This window comes from Odocoileus virginianus, chromosome 7 (assembly GCF_023699985.2).
Source record: "Odocoileus virginianus isolate 20LAN1187 ecotype Illinois chromosome 7, Ovbor_1.2, whole genome shotgun sequence".
Classification (NCBI taxonomy): Eukaryota; Metazoa; Chordata; class Mammalia; order Artiodactyla; family Cervidae; genus Odocoileus; species Odocoileus virginianus.
In genome coordinates this window covers 75,289,732-75,303,960 of record NC_069680.1, presented here as the reverse complement: position 1 = coordinate 75,303,960, position 14,229 = coordinate 75,289,732, and the positions used below count along the sequence as shown (strand labels likewise).

Sequence of the window (14,229 nt, the reverse complement as noted above, 5' to 3'; positions counted from 1 at the left end):
CAGTAATTTAGTGCTTCCTTCTTGCCTGATGCTAAGCACCTTACACATATTTTCTCTTAGTCTATACAATAAGTAAGACACTTCCCTAACGCCACAGAGTAGGGGGTGGCAGAACCAGATCTCCAGTGAGTTCTCCCTAATTCCAGTGGTGTGGGTCATCTAGTGTAGAGGGGAAACACTATTTACTTGCATGTTAATAACTCTCCTCTGCAGGATGAAAACCATCTGCATATAAAGTATGGAGCACAGTGCCTGGCATGTGGCAGGAAGTCAAATGGAAGTTATTCATGTTATTCTACCAGAGGTGGTGCAGCCAGATGAGACCCCCACATACCTTCTGGGTCAAACCACTTCCGCCCCTTCTCCCCAGTCCCCAGGGCTGATGAGCTTGAATTAGACAGGATTAAAGGCTTACTGGGGCTGGAAGCTACACCCCAACTCCTGCGTTTAGCCCCAGACCTTCTGTCCGCCAGCTGAGAAGGACGAGGGAGAAAGGCAGCTACACAGGGTAGTGCTATTGCCTTGCGCACGGTGTCAAGAGAGCTTTTGTGCAGGAGCCAGCCCTCCCCCTGGATCCCCATGGTGAGAAAATGGGCCCTGCTCCTGCCCATGCTGCTGTGCAGCCTGACTGGTCCCGCACACCTCTTCCAGCCAAGCCTGGTGCTGGACATGGCCCAGGTCCTCTTGGATAACTACTGCTTCCCAGAGAACCTGATGGGGATGCAGGAAGCCATCGAGCAGGCCATCAAAAGTCATGAGATTCTGTCTATCTCAGACCCTCAGACTCTGGCCCATGTGTTGACAGCTGGGGTGCAGAGCTCCTTGAATGACCCTCGCCTGGTCATCTCCTATGAGCCCAGCACTCTCGAGGTCCCCCCACGAGCTCCAGCATTCATGAACCTCACACTAGAGGAAATCATCGCAGGGCTGCAGGATGGCCTCCGCCATGAGGTTCTGGAAGGCAATGTGGGCTACCTGCGGGTGGATGACATCCCGGGCCAGGAGGTGATGAGCAAGCTGAGGAGCTTCCTGGTGGCCAACGTCTGGAGGAAGCTCATGAACACCTCTGCCTTGGTGCTGGACCTCCGGCACTGCACCAGGGGACACATCTCTGGCATCCCCTACGTCATCTCCTACCTGCACCCGGGGAACACAATCTTGCATGTGGACACCATCTACGACCGCCCCTCCAATACGACCACTGAGATCTGGACCCTGCCTGAAGCCCTGGGAGAGACGTACAGTGCCGATAAGGATGTGGTGGTCCTCACCAGCAGCCGCACGGGGGGCGTGGCTGAGGACATCGCTTACATCCTCAAACAGATGCGCAGGGCCATCGTGGTGGGCGAGCGGACTGTTGGGGGGGCTCTGAACCTCCAGAAGCTGAGGATAGGCCAGTCCAACTTCTTTCTCACTGTGCCTGTGTCCAGATCCCTGGGGCCCCTGGGGGAGGGCAGCCAGACATGGGAGGGCAGCGGGGTGCTGCCTTGTGTGGGGACCCCAGCCGAGCAGGCCCTGGAGAAAGCCCTGGCCATTCTCATGCTGCGCCGTGCCCTGCCAGGAGTCATTCAACGCCTTCAGGAGGCCCTGCGCGAATACTACACGCTGGTGGACCGTGTGCCCGCCCTGCTGCACCACCTGGCCAACATGGACCTGTCCTCCGTGGTCTCCGAGGAGGATCTGGTCACTAAGCTCAACGCTGGCCTGCAGGCTGTGTCTGAGGACCCCAGGCTCCAGGTGCAGGTGGTCAGATCCAAAGAAGCCTCTTCTGGGCCCGAGGAGGAAGCCGAAGAACCTCCAGAGACAGTCCCCGAAGTGCCCGAGGACGAGGCTGTCCGGCGGGCTCTGGTGGACTCTGTGTTCCAGGTGTCTGTGCTGCCGGGCAACGTGGGCTACCTGCGCTTCGACAGTTTTGCTGATGCCTCTGTCCTGGAGGTGCTGGGCCCGTACATCCTGCACCAGGTGTGGGAGCCCTTGCAGGACACGGAGCACCTCATCATGGACCTGCGGCAGAACCCCGGGGGGCCATCCTCCTCTGTGCCCCTGCTGCTCTCCTACTTCCAGAATCCTGACGCCAGCCCCGTGCGCCTCTTCACCACCTACGACCGGCGCACCAACGTCACGCAGGAGCACTTCAGCCAGACGGAGCTGCTGGGCCGGCCGTATGGCACTCAGCGCGGGGTGTACCTGCTCACTAGCCACCGCACTGCCACCGCGGCCGAGGAGCTGGCCTTCCTCATGCAGTCACTGGGCTGGGCCACGCTGGTGGGTGAGATCACCGCGGGCAGCCTGCTGCACACGCACACAGTGTCCCTGCTGGAGACGCCCGAGGGCGGCCTGGCGCTCACGGTGCCTGTGCTCACCTTCATCGACAACCACGGCGAGTGCTGGCTGGGGGGCGGTGTGGTCCCCGATGCCATCGTGCTGGCCGAGGAAGCCCTAGACAGAGCCCGGGAGGTGCTGGAGTTCCATCGAAACTTGGGGGAGTTGGTGGAGGGCACGGGGCGCCTGCTGGAGGCCCACTATGCTCGGCCAGAGGTCGTGGGGCAGATGGGTGCCCTGCTGCGAGCCAAGCTGGCCCAGGGGGCCTACCGCACAGCGGTGGACCTGGAGTCACTGGCTTCCCAGCTTACAGCCGACCTGCAGGAGATGTCTGGGGACCACCGTCTGCTGGTGTTCCACAGCCCCGGCGAAATGGTGGCTGAGGAGGTGCCCCCGCCACCGCCCGTTGTCCCCTCCCCAGAGGAGCTCTCCTATCTCATCGAGGCCCTGTTCAAGACTGAGGTGCTGCCTGGCCAGCTGGGCTACCTGCGTTTCGATGCCATGGCTGAGCTGGAGACGGTGAAGGCCATCGGGCCACAGCTGGTGCAGCTGGTGTGGCAGAAGCTGGTAGACACGGCCGCGCTGGTGGTCGACCTGCGCTACAACCCCGGCAGCTACTCCACAGCGGTGCCGCTGCTCTGTTCCTACTTCTTCGAAGCAGAGCCCCGCCAGCATCTCTACTCTGTCTTTGACAGGGCCACGTCAAGGGTCACAGAGGTGTGGACCCAGCCCCACGTTACAGGCCAGCGCTACGGCTCCCACAAGGACCTCTACGTTCTGGTGAGCCACACCAGCGGTTCAGCAGCTGAGGCTTTCGCTCACACCATGCAGGATCTGCAGCGAGCCACCATCATCGGGGAGCCCACGGCCGGAGGGGCACTCTCCGTGGGCATCTACCAGGTGGGCAGCAGCCCCTTATATGCCTCCATGCCCACGCAGATGGCCATGAGTGCCAGCACTGGCGAGGCCTGGGATCTGGCTGGGGTGGAGCCGGATATCACTGTGCCCATGAGCGTGGCCCTCTCCACGGCCCGGGACATAGTGACCCTGCGTGCCAAGGTGCCCACTGTGCTGCAGACAGCTGGGAAGCTCGTAGCAGATAACTACGCCTCCCCTGAGCTGGGAGTCAAGATGGCAGCCAAACTGAGTGGGCTGCAGAGCCGCTATGCCAGGGTGACCTCAGAAGCCGCCCTTGCCGAGATGCTGCAGGCTGACCTGCAGGTGCTGTCCGGGGACCCACACCTGAAGACAGCCCATATCCCTGAGGATGCCAAAGACCGCATTCCCGGAATTGTACCCATGCAGGTGAGTCACAAGGGAGTGCTGGTCCCACGTGGTCCCACGAGGACGTCAATCAACTGTCCACACATCCAGGGCTCTGTGCAATGGCTTCCAGACTTGTTTTCATGTTAAAGTTTTCACCAGTCAAATTTTTTCCTCTCTCTAACCCTGTCCTCCACTCCTCATGCCCATGAGGTCCCTGAGCACCTCTGTAGAACATCGGTACCCACAGAAGCTCAGGTTGAAAAACGCTAGTACAGAAGGAGCTTCACTCTTGTCTGGGTAGAAGGCAAGAGTTTGCAGAACTTCTCTTTGTTGGTGTTAGAGAAAGAGGTTGCTAAGTCACATGAGGTCCCCATGAGTTCGTCTCCTAGAAATGTGGGGTTTGTGTCCATCCATGTCACTTGTCTGCCTTATGGGAATTGCAGTTTTTGTGAATGAGTCAGGGGGGTGGAGACAGGGAATCAGGCAGTGGTCCTGGGCTCACATTTGCCTTGGAGCTAGAACATGGAGCCTAGGGACAGGCCCAGGAGTGCTGGCGCCCAGCCTAGGCTCCAGAGGTGAGGCTGCCTTGGTGGGGCACTGACTACCTTCTCCCCTCCCCCAATGCCAAGTACTGTCTCCCAAAGATGTCATGCTGGGTGAGTGTGCACCTAGATACAAGGGCCAACAGGATGGGAAATTCTGAGTGAAGCTGTGTGGTCAAAATATTTGAAGTCAGCATTGCAGATCTGGGTAAATCAAGGTTAAGAAGGTTTGTTGCAGGGTGGATGAGAGAAAAATTCTGCAGATCAGGGGCCAAAGTACACCGCAGGACTCAGCAACCTCTCCTGTCAGCAAAGAGCTCCATCAAAACAGCTTTACAACACCTCTCCACGGCGTTTATCATCTACTTTTTCACTGCATGGCCACAACACTTAAGCAGGGAGCATTTGTCCTGGTTCCTTTGAAGGCAAGACCTGAGACAGGGGCTTGCGTGTAGGCAGTTGATGTGGGAGATGTTTGCTGAAGCTGGAGTGAGGGAGCAGGGTGAATTGGATGGAAAGGGTGAGTCCATTATTGAGACTCAAGTGTGAGGAGTGCCCCCTGGAGCTCTCCCTCTGCAGATGGGACTCAGTAGTTCCGTCCTCTGTTAGCTGAAAGTCACCCCCAAACCTGAACTCGCTCAGGCTCTGGAGCAGCTTGGAGAAGATCCTGAAGTAGAAAAAGACAAGGGTTTGCCAGAGGGAGGGCCCTGTCAGCTGCTGCTGAAATCAGAGGGCTGAGGGCACCGAAAGCATCTACTACCAAACTGTTATCTCATTTAACCAAAAGGGGAACTGAGGCCTGGAGGAGTAGACAGGAGAGTGGCCTATAGCCAAAGAACTTGTGACTGTGGTCAGCTCAGGGTCTGGAAGGCAGGCATCCTGAAGTCAGCAGGGGTATTCCTGGGATGGAGTCACCTTGTATGGATTCAGATCCTGGCTCTACCACTTACTGGCTGTATGACCCTGAGCAAGTTACTTAATCACTCTGTGCTTCGGGTTTGTTTTTTTGTTTTTTTTTTTTTTTTTTTTTTTCATTTAAAAGATGAGGGTAATAGTGTCTTCTCTACAATAACTTCTACAATGTGCTCAGCCCAGGTCCAGATCCCTGGTTAAGACTCAAGAGCCCTGTAGTTCATGTCTTCTCTCCCTGCCTCAGGGAGGGAAAGGATGATGAACTCAGAGACAAAAATTATCTGGGGAGCTCAGGGGAGTCAGAGTGGAGACTATACCTGGGCCCCTCAACTCAGATGCCAGGTTGAGGAGTTGGTACCCATGAGCATTCCCTGTAAGGAAGCTGCTAATCACACATGGGATTCATATCCCAGGCCCACTACCCATTTAACTTTCCAAGTACCATCAGTAAAGGCCCTGGCACCTACTACTTCCTTACAAAATGTTAGCTCCCTTCCCATTCCATCAATATTTCTCATGATGTAAAGGAACTCCATGGCACCCACTTACAAATCTGAGCTTTCACTGTGTCTGGCAGAAGTGACAGGGAATAGATGCTGGGCGGGGCTTGGCAGAACAGGAAACCACAGCTATGGAAGAGTTGGACCTGGACTTTCTTCTTTAGCAGAGGTGGTTGTCCATTTAAGTACCATGATCAGTAATGAAATAAAGAAATAAAAAGTAATCAAAACCCTAAAAAAAAAGTGAGCCTTCAAATCTCTCCTTTCCTGACATGGAGCTGACCTCCCACTCTTTCAGATACCTTCCCCTGAAGTCTTTGAAGACCTGATCAAGTTCTCTTTCCACACTAATGTGCTGGAGGACAATGTTGGCTACCTGAGGTTTGACATGTTTGGGGACTGTGAGCTGCTCACCCAGGTCTCTGAGCTGCTGGTGGAGCACGTCTGGAAGAAGATTGTACACACGGATGCTCTGATTGTCGACATGAGGTCAGTGGGCCTGGGCAGCTGCTGCAGACCATCAAAGCCATGAGCCTGGTAGGGAAGAAAGGACTCTGGGACACAGGATAGGACCAAGGGGAACACCTGGCTGGCAGGGCTCTGGCTAGCTAGCCTGGGGTTCTGGTTTAATTGCCCAGATGGGGCCCCACTACTGGTAGTTTCTTAAGCTCAGATGGCCTCAATGTGCATTCCAGGCTGAGAAGCACTGGGCTAGTTCGGTGGTCCCCAAATGTCCCTAGTCATAGGATTAAGTGAGTAGAGAGGGGAAAGGTGACCTTAAAAACACTGATTTCAGGGTCCTTCTGAATCCTAATCCCTGTGAATCCAAAGCCCCAGGGGTGAGACCCAGTGACTAGTTTATTTGACAAGCAGCATCCAAGTGACTCTGATGATCAGCCATGTTTGGGAGAGCTAGGCCTCCACCTATGCTTGTGCCTCGTATCTTACAAAGTCAGCGCAGGACAAGCCTCGTCATGAGAATCGTAAAGCTAATGGCCCAGTCAGAATTTTACAGTTCAGCCACTATTGTTGCAAAAAGGACTTTTTACATCACAAAATGATTGCTGAGGGGATGCTTTCAGCTAGACCTCCCATCTGCTTCTGTGAAGGTATGCCTCATACAAGGTGAGTTTCCTTCCTAGAGCTGGGGGAGGGGAGTTAGGAGGGTAATGGGTAGAAGAAAGCCCTGTGTAGTGGCCAGCCCTCTCCTCACTCCCAGGAGCATCAGTGGACTTGCCCTGGGCACCTTCCATGGGCACTGGGAGGAGGGAAGCCTGCTCCCCGGGGAAATGGACACTGCCCCCATCCCCAGCTGCTGGATTGACCAAGAGAGAACTGTGGTTGCTGGCTTGCACTACTCTTGTGATTCTTAATTGTCACTAGGTGGCGCTGGATCACAGAGGTGGGTTCCCCTCCTGGACAATAAACCCATCTCCCAGGGCTTGGGTTTGGGTATGTCCAGAACTCAAACTTGGGGACTCTTGTGGCATCTCTAATGACTTTATTCTTCAAATGCTCTATTGAACATCCAAATGTTCAATAGACCCTCATGCTAAATCTCTTTCTGCTTAACTGTATTTGTTGTTCAGTCGCTCAGTCGTATCTGACTCTTTGCTACCCCATAGACTGCAGCACACCAGGCCTCCTGTCCTTCACCAGCTTAACAGTATAATCCACATTTTTTTTTTTTTTACAGAGGAGACCCAGCCCACAGGTGTGCTTTGCTTAAAGATTCTTCCAAACCACAGTTTGGAGGTTCAGATGCTGAAGTCATGGGCCCTGAGCCCATCCAGGCCATCTTACACCATCAACCAGAAGAAACTACTAATACACTGCCAACCCAGTTGTTGGCATTCCTTGTTGGATTCCTTCTTTCACAGACAAGGAGACAGGGGCCAGAGAAGTCACATAATGGGACATATACAAATGGCCTGGAATGATCACAGGCTCCCTTACCCCCAGTGCAGTCCCACAGCTCTGAACACTTCACCAATCAAGGATAGACTCCACCACATCAAGTGCCATTTTAAGACATCTCAACTAAGATGCCTAGTGGGTACTGTGAAATTAGCAAGCATGAAACTGGGAAGATGGTGTTCTCAAAATGTGCTTCACTCACAGGCAGCATGAGTTCAGGGGAGCAGTCCATGGTCAGTAAGCTGGGGAAATTTATCAACAGGTTCCAAGCTGCAGGACTTGTCAGAGCCTTTAATATAGCATACAATATGTATCACATAATGTATTAATATATGAACAGAAAGAATGGGTCTGTTATATAGTATTTTTTTTTTTTTTTTTTAGTGAATTTGACCACAAAATCTTTTCTTCTCAAGAATCTTGTACTCTGGGAAATGCCAACCAAAGAATTATGTAAGATAAGGAAAGGGTACCATACTTAGGCTGCCTGGAATTAAGAACCCTCCACAGGGCAAGGATTTGGGCCCCCTGGGGGCATCGAGGGCTTCCCTATGGGTTCCACCCCTTAGAGGGCAACTTTTTCCTTCCTTCAGGTTCAACATCGGTGGCCCCACCTCCTCCATCTCTGCCCTGTGCTCCTACTTTTTCGACGAAGGCCCACCTATTCTGCTGGACAAAATCTACAACCGACCCAATGACTCTGTCAGTGAGCTCTGGACCCTTACTCAGGTTGAAGGTGCGTGCAGAGGCTTTCCTTCCTATTATTCTAGAAGCCCCTCAGAAATCAAGGAAAGACAGTTTGGGTTCAGGTAAAAGTAATTGTAGCTAGAATATAAAACCCCTGTCCTATGGCATGTACTCTGTACATGAGACCTTCAATCCCTGCAAAACATTTACCATTATACCCATTCTCTACATGAGAAAAATGAATTCTAAGTCAAATATCTTGACTAAGGTCATTTGGCTAATGATAGGTCCAAAATTTGAGCACTGTTTGTCTAAAACCAAAATGCCTGCCCTTCTTGCCATGGCAAACATCAGTCTGCAAGACAAATGTAGAGCCAGAAGGATCCCCTGCCCATAACCAAATCCCAATGGGTTTCCAGTGGTTTTCCACATTATCTGAACTCTCAGCAGCTGCCCAGCACATCTGCCTAAAGAAAGTTCATAACTCTAATGAACCTTCTGTTACCTGCCCTGGGCCCAGAGCAGGGGCTGGAGGAGGCAGTTCAAGCCCTATGCTTTCCAGAACACGGGTCTCCCACTCAGGTCCCAGGGGATAGCCTGGCTCTGCCTCCCTTGCTTAGCTTGCAAAACCAAGGAACCCGGATGCCCATCTGACAGGAAGGGGCTGGGAAACCAACAGAGGTTGTGCATCTAATCAGAAAAGCACTATGCAATTTTCATTTGTGCATTTTCTTATCACACAAGCATTTGGGGGCAATCTTCCAAGATATACATTCAATAATATTACAAAATATAAATAAAAATCAGGACCAGATGACTTCTCAATTTAAATATATATTCAAGACTGGAAGTTAAAACCAGATCTGCAGACCATGGAGCCCAGGAATTGCCATGTCCAATATGGGAGCCACATGCCATGCATGGATTGGAATGTGTAAAGTGCTAAGTGCACACGAGATTTTGAAGACTTTTTATGAAAAAAAAAGGATGTAAAATATCTCAATAATTTTATTGTTGAAAAATTTTGGGAGGAGCATATTTTGGATTCATGGAGTTAGATAAAACAGTATTAAAATTCATTTTATCAATTTCCTTTTACTTGTTTAATGTGGTTTCTAGAAAACTTGAAATGACATCGGTGAATTGCATTTAGGCTCGTGTTGCATTCCCATTGGACATCACTGTCCTAGAGGTTCTCATCATTAAATCACAAACTTGGGCTCTTCTGGGGGTCCAGAGTAAAAAGAGAGTCTGGTCAGGTTAGCCCTTCTCTCAGGTAAGTCAGTCAAGCCTTTTCCCATCACTTGGTGAAAAAACTCTCAAGCACTTGCATGCTCAGGATCAGGCACACATCCTTATCCTCATTTTATAGATGCAGAAACTGGGGCTCAGAAAGGTGGAGTGAATTGTATGCAGACACGCGGATACAGAACCAGCCCTCCTCTCTCTGAGTCTAGGCAGTTTGGAGAAGACAAGTACCCAGCGTGGGGATTTGACTCCCTATTTTGAAGAGTCTTGTATCTTGCAGGTGAACGCTATGGCTCCAAGAAGAGTATGGTCATTCTGACCAGCAGTTTGACTGCCGGCGCCGCAGAGGAATTCACCTACATCATGAAGAGGCTGGGCCGAGCACTGGTCATCGGGGAGGTGACCAGTGGGGGCTGCCAGCCACCACAAACCTACCACGTGGACGACACTGACCTGTACATCACCATCCCCACCGCCCGCTCAGTGGGGGCTGCAGATGGCAGCTCATGGGAAGGGGTGGGCGTGGTACCTGACGTGGCTGTTCCTGCAGATGCCGCCCTCACCAGAGCCAAGGAGATGCTCCAGCACACTCCGCTAAGGGTGAGGCGCAGCCCCCGCCTGCGTGGCCGCCGCAAGGGCCACCATAGGCAGAGCCAGGGAAGGGCAGGATCTCTGGGCCAGAACCAAGGGGCAGTCAGGCATGAGGTCCTGACTGAGGCCCCCAATGGGCAGAAAAGGGGCCTGCTGCACTCCGGTTAGGCTTAGAACAGCAGCTACCCTTGGAGCTCAGACATTTGGTCTCTTCCTAACTGCCAGCATCCTTTCTGTTGGAACACCTAGGGACAGGAAGCTCATCCTCTTCGAAGTCAATCCCCTCCAGGGAAGTGAAATCCAAATCTATCCCCACCCAGGCTTCTTAATCACCAACCCTTGGTCCACATGCTGTCAGCTAGAGCATCTCAGTCCATTCGCATCATAATGGGAGCCACAGATGCTAGGCACATGAACATTTTCTGGTAGACACGTTTAAGAAAAGTATAAAGAAACAGGTAAAATTAATTTGAATGGTGTACTTTAACTCACTATATTCACAGTAATATCATTTCAATGTATACTCGATATAAAAATTATTATGAATTGAGACGCTTTTGCACCAGGTCTTTGAGATCAGGTATGTGGCCCACGCTTGCAGTACATTTCCATCAGCACGTGTCACATTAGTTCACAGCAGCCACCTGCAGCTGGCGGCTCCCATGCGGGACAGTGCAGGCCCAGAGGTCAAGAGCCCCCACTCCCTCCCCACATTGTCCCCATTCTGTCCTCCCCACACCTGCATCTTCCCCATTAGAGCACCTCTCTCACTCTGCCCTGGAACCATGTCTGTCCCCATCATGCTATGTTGCACTCAGGGACAGGAGTGTCCTGCTCATCTCGTCTCCTACTGCTGCCATCTGGCATGCCACCTGGCACAGGCAGTGGATACACAATGAACACACATGCCCATCAAGCTGAAAAACTACGTGTTCCTCCAGGTAGCTGCTCTCAGACACGCAAAGACAAGTTCAGGTTCACTTAGTAATCCTCTCCTCTCTGCCCCAAACCCTCCCAATCCAATTCTACAAGCTAAGTCTATCTTTCCTTCACGTTCCTCCCACAACTGCTTCTCCTGCTTCTGCCAAGGACCCAAAAGTGAGCTCTGATGCTACGAAGCTTCCCACCATGCAGCGTTGCTGTCAGAGGGGAGAGTGGCCCTGGGTGGCAGCCTGGGGACCTGCCCAGCTCGTCCAAGTGCAGACTGTCATTGTGCCAGCTCTGACAACCAAGCTGACTCCTAACAGGGTGAGAAGTTTGAGGCAGGCAGAGCCCAAGAACTCCCCTGGATCTGGGCCAGCCCTGGGAGGTGACCTGGAGCCCAGGGGTGACCTGGGGAAATGATACACCTCTAGATGATGTCCTGGGACCATGCAACCCTGCTCTGCCAGAGTCATAGGGACCCCAAAATAAGAGACCTCCAAGGCCCTACTCAAAGTCATGGTAGGGCGAGGCCAGGAGGACAGGGAGCTCCCAGTGCCCCATCCCTGCTCCTGGAATCCCAGGCTCCAGGACTGCATGCTGAGGATGAAGTTCTGCCTTGCCCTCTGGTGAGTCCAGGCTGCGGTTGCCACAGTGACTTCCCCAGGGGGCTAGGAACAGCTTGGACTTCATCAGTCCCCTTCCCAGGCCTCAGAGATCTGGGGAATCTGGGCCACCACCAATCCCTAGGGGTTTTCTCTGCTAGAAGACCTCAAATCAGCCCTGGAAAGTCCCCATGGAAGGCAAGATTTTACTCCAGCTCCTTTTCCTCCTGCTAAATTCAAGAAAGATTCAGGGCATGATTGAATTTTAGTAGTATCGTATATCCTGTGATCTACACTTTTTCTTCATTAGACCTGCTACCATCCAGACAAATGTATGATCACATTCTATGCTTACACTCTAGGAATCTCTCTCCTCCCTCTTCTCTCTCTCTCACATACGCACACACACACACACACATATATATATACATGCATATATATTATATATATAGCTATCTGATGATTACCTAAAGCAAACAATGGTTTCTTCTAGATGGTAGTATTTGGGGTGATATTTTAACTTTCCTCTTTATATTTTCTCTTTTTCTTAAATTCTTATGATTAGCATATATCATTATTTTAGGATGCAGCAGTCATTATTCCAAAAATATAATAAGATAAAATAAATTCTATAACTGAGTTACTATCATAGTGATCATTAGCAGTTGTTTATCTTTTATGAGTTTTCCTTTTACATCATTTGGATTTCCTTGATTTGCACCACTGACATTTACTATAGCTTATTTTGTTTAAGGTGTCTTGTAGGTGTTGTGGGATCCGCAAATGGAAAAGATCTTGGTGGGTCTTAAATAGGGGAAGGGGTGGAGCAGTTCTTGGGGTGGGTAACATACATAGATCTCTCTTCCAAGCTTCACACCACCTGGACATCCATTATTACCATCTCCACAGAGTTGACTCTGCCTCAGAGCCATAGACATCAGAAGTTATTCACTGGCAGTCACACATCTAGCACAGTGGCTGTTTGCCCTCCTTTAGGCCACCAGCGTTTGTACCCACTTTGGGTGTTCAGAGAATTGCTCCGTATGAACTTGTGGGAAACAGGCTCACTCAGAAGCAGAGAGGTGGTTGAGAGCCCAGGTTCCAGCTTGAGCCTGCCCAGGCGGGAAGGCCAGCTGTGTGACTCTGGGCAACTTACTTCATATCTCTGTGCCTCAGTTTCCTCTTCCATGCAATGGGCAAGATATTAGCACCTTTGGGGCTGTGTACATTGAATGAGTTAATCTCATGCTTGGCCGACGTCCACTATAACCATTCCTCCACCGAGAAACCAGATACCCTGGAAGTGCAATTTCCCAGCTCTCTGTTGGACATGTTCCTGACTGGGCCAATCAGAGGCCCCTGCACAGGATGTTTTGTTTTGTTTAATTTCTGCAGCAAGTGACCCAGGGAAGCTGGGTAGCAGCGATGGCCAGATGTCAAGTGTGCAGGGCAGCACGGCTGTGCCCCAACTTATCAGGGGCGGCAGCAGCACCCTCCAGAGGCAGTTTCTGTGCCTGGCCACAGCGGAGGTCTTTCTGAGTAGCTCCTTGCTTCTGCTTACTATTCATCCTGGGCCCCCAGCTTGCCCACCCAGCACCGGGTGAAGCCCTGGCTCCTCTCAAGACAACCTTTTCTGCTTCAGCCATACACAGACTTTGTTTTCGTACAATGAACTGCACCATCCCTCCCCCTCCCTTGTCTTGAGGTCCTGGCTCAGTGCCTGAATCCCCACCAGCCTTCTGCACCATTTCTGTATCCCAGTCTGTAGCCAGGGCCACTGTTTTGCCATGCACACTTCTTACATCTCCTGCTGCTTGAGAACCCCTCAAGGCACCCACTGATGTGCCGTGAGAGGGTTTAGACAAGGCTGTGTACCCCCTCTCCCAAGATATACCTGGTCACAGACATGCTGGACCTTAACCATCAGGATTGTTGCTGGGCCCAGCTCCCAGGCACCATGCTGAAGCACCAGCTTCTCTCCCATCTCACCCCCCTGCTTCCTTGTGCCTGCATCTGCCAAGCAGCCCAACACGAAGCAGATAGACATGTTCGCGTTTCAGGGAGGGTCATGACCACCCACACAGCTTTAATGCAATGAGAGGATACAGTTCAGAAAGTAAAAGGATGCAGCCTGAAACACGATCATGAGCAAGGAAACCTGCCCCCTAGGTCCCCGCTGGAGGGCACCCATCTCCCACCTCCTGGTTTCTCTAGGATTAGCTGCCACCTGGCCTAAGGACCTCCTTACTACCTTGCAGATCAGGGTGGCTGGCAGTGAAAATAGCTGCATAATCCAAGCAGCTTAGAATAAGGGTATCAGAGGCCACTGGCTTCCTATCTCCAGTTCCAGGAAAACATGAGATGGTTGGGAAACAAAAGGTTAAATGTAAAGAATGGCGACCCTCCCTTCAGAAAGTACTGCCTCCCCAACCCCTACTCAAAATTGCCTTCCAAAATTCTTTTCTAGGACATGGCACAAATCAAAACACAGTGGAGAAAAATTTGTTTTTTTAAATAGAAACTTCATTATATTGCTTTCATATCTCACTGTATGATCTTTAGACCACCTGCATGACTTCTACTAGGGGAAAAAAAAAATTACACAAATAGGCTCTGAAGAGAAGTGACCTGCAGGGGAGGCCTGCTGCCACCAGGGGGCATCAGCACCTCCCAAGGAAAGAAAGAATACAGGACTCACCTTGGGACAACTCCTGCTGA

General features: G+C 51.7%; 1 protein-coding gene across 1 annotated transcript; it reads left to right on the top strand.

Annotated features, from left to right (window-relative positions):
• Nucleotides 1–579: 579 nt before the first annotated feature.
• RBP3 (retinol binding protein 3) lies at nt 580–10,153 on the top strand. Its single transcript, XM_020895520.2, has 4 exons — nt 580–3,627; nt 5,841–6,031; nt 8,053–8,195; nt 9,675–10,153. Exons 1-4 carry the CDS (start codon nt 580–582, stop codon nt 10,151–10,153), a joined length of 3,861 nt encoding a protein of 1,286 aa, XP_020751179.1.
• Nucleotides 10,154–14,229: the final 4,076 nt, after the last annotated feature.

What these genes read in the sequence shown, in the direction of transcription:
- RBP3 (XM_020895520.2), top strand. Translation starts at nt 580, where the DNA reads ATGGTGAGAAAATGGGCCCTGCTCCTGCCCATGCTGCTGTGCAGCCTG. An exon ending in GCTCTGATTGTCGACATGAG is followed by an intron (nt 6,032 to 8,052) that starts GTCAGTGGGCCT and finishes TCCTTCCTTCAG; the next exon opens with GTTCAACATCGGTGGCCCCA. An exon ending in GACCCTTACTCAGGTTGAAG is followed by an intron (nt 8,196 to 9,674) that starts GTGCGTGCAGAG and finishes TGTATCTTGCAG; the next exon opens with GTGAACGCTATGGCTCCAAG.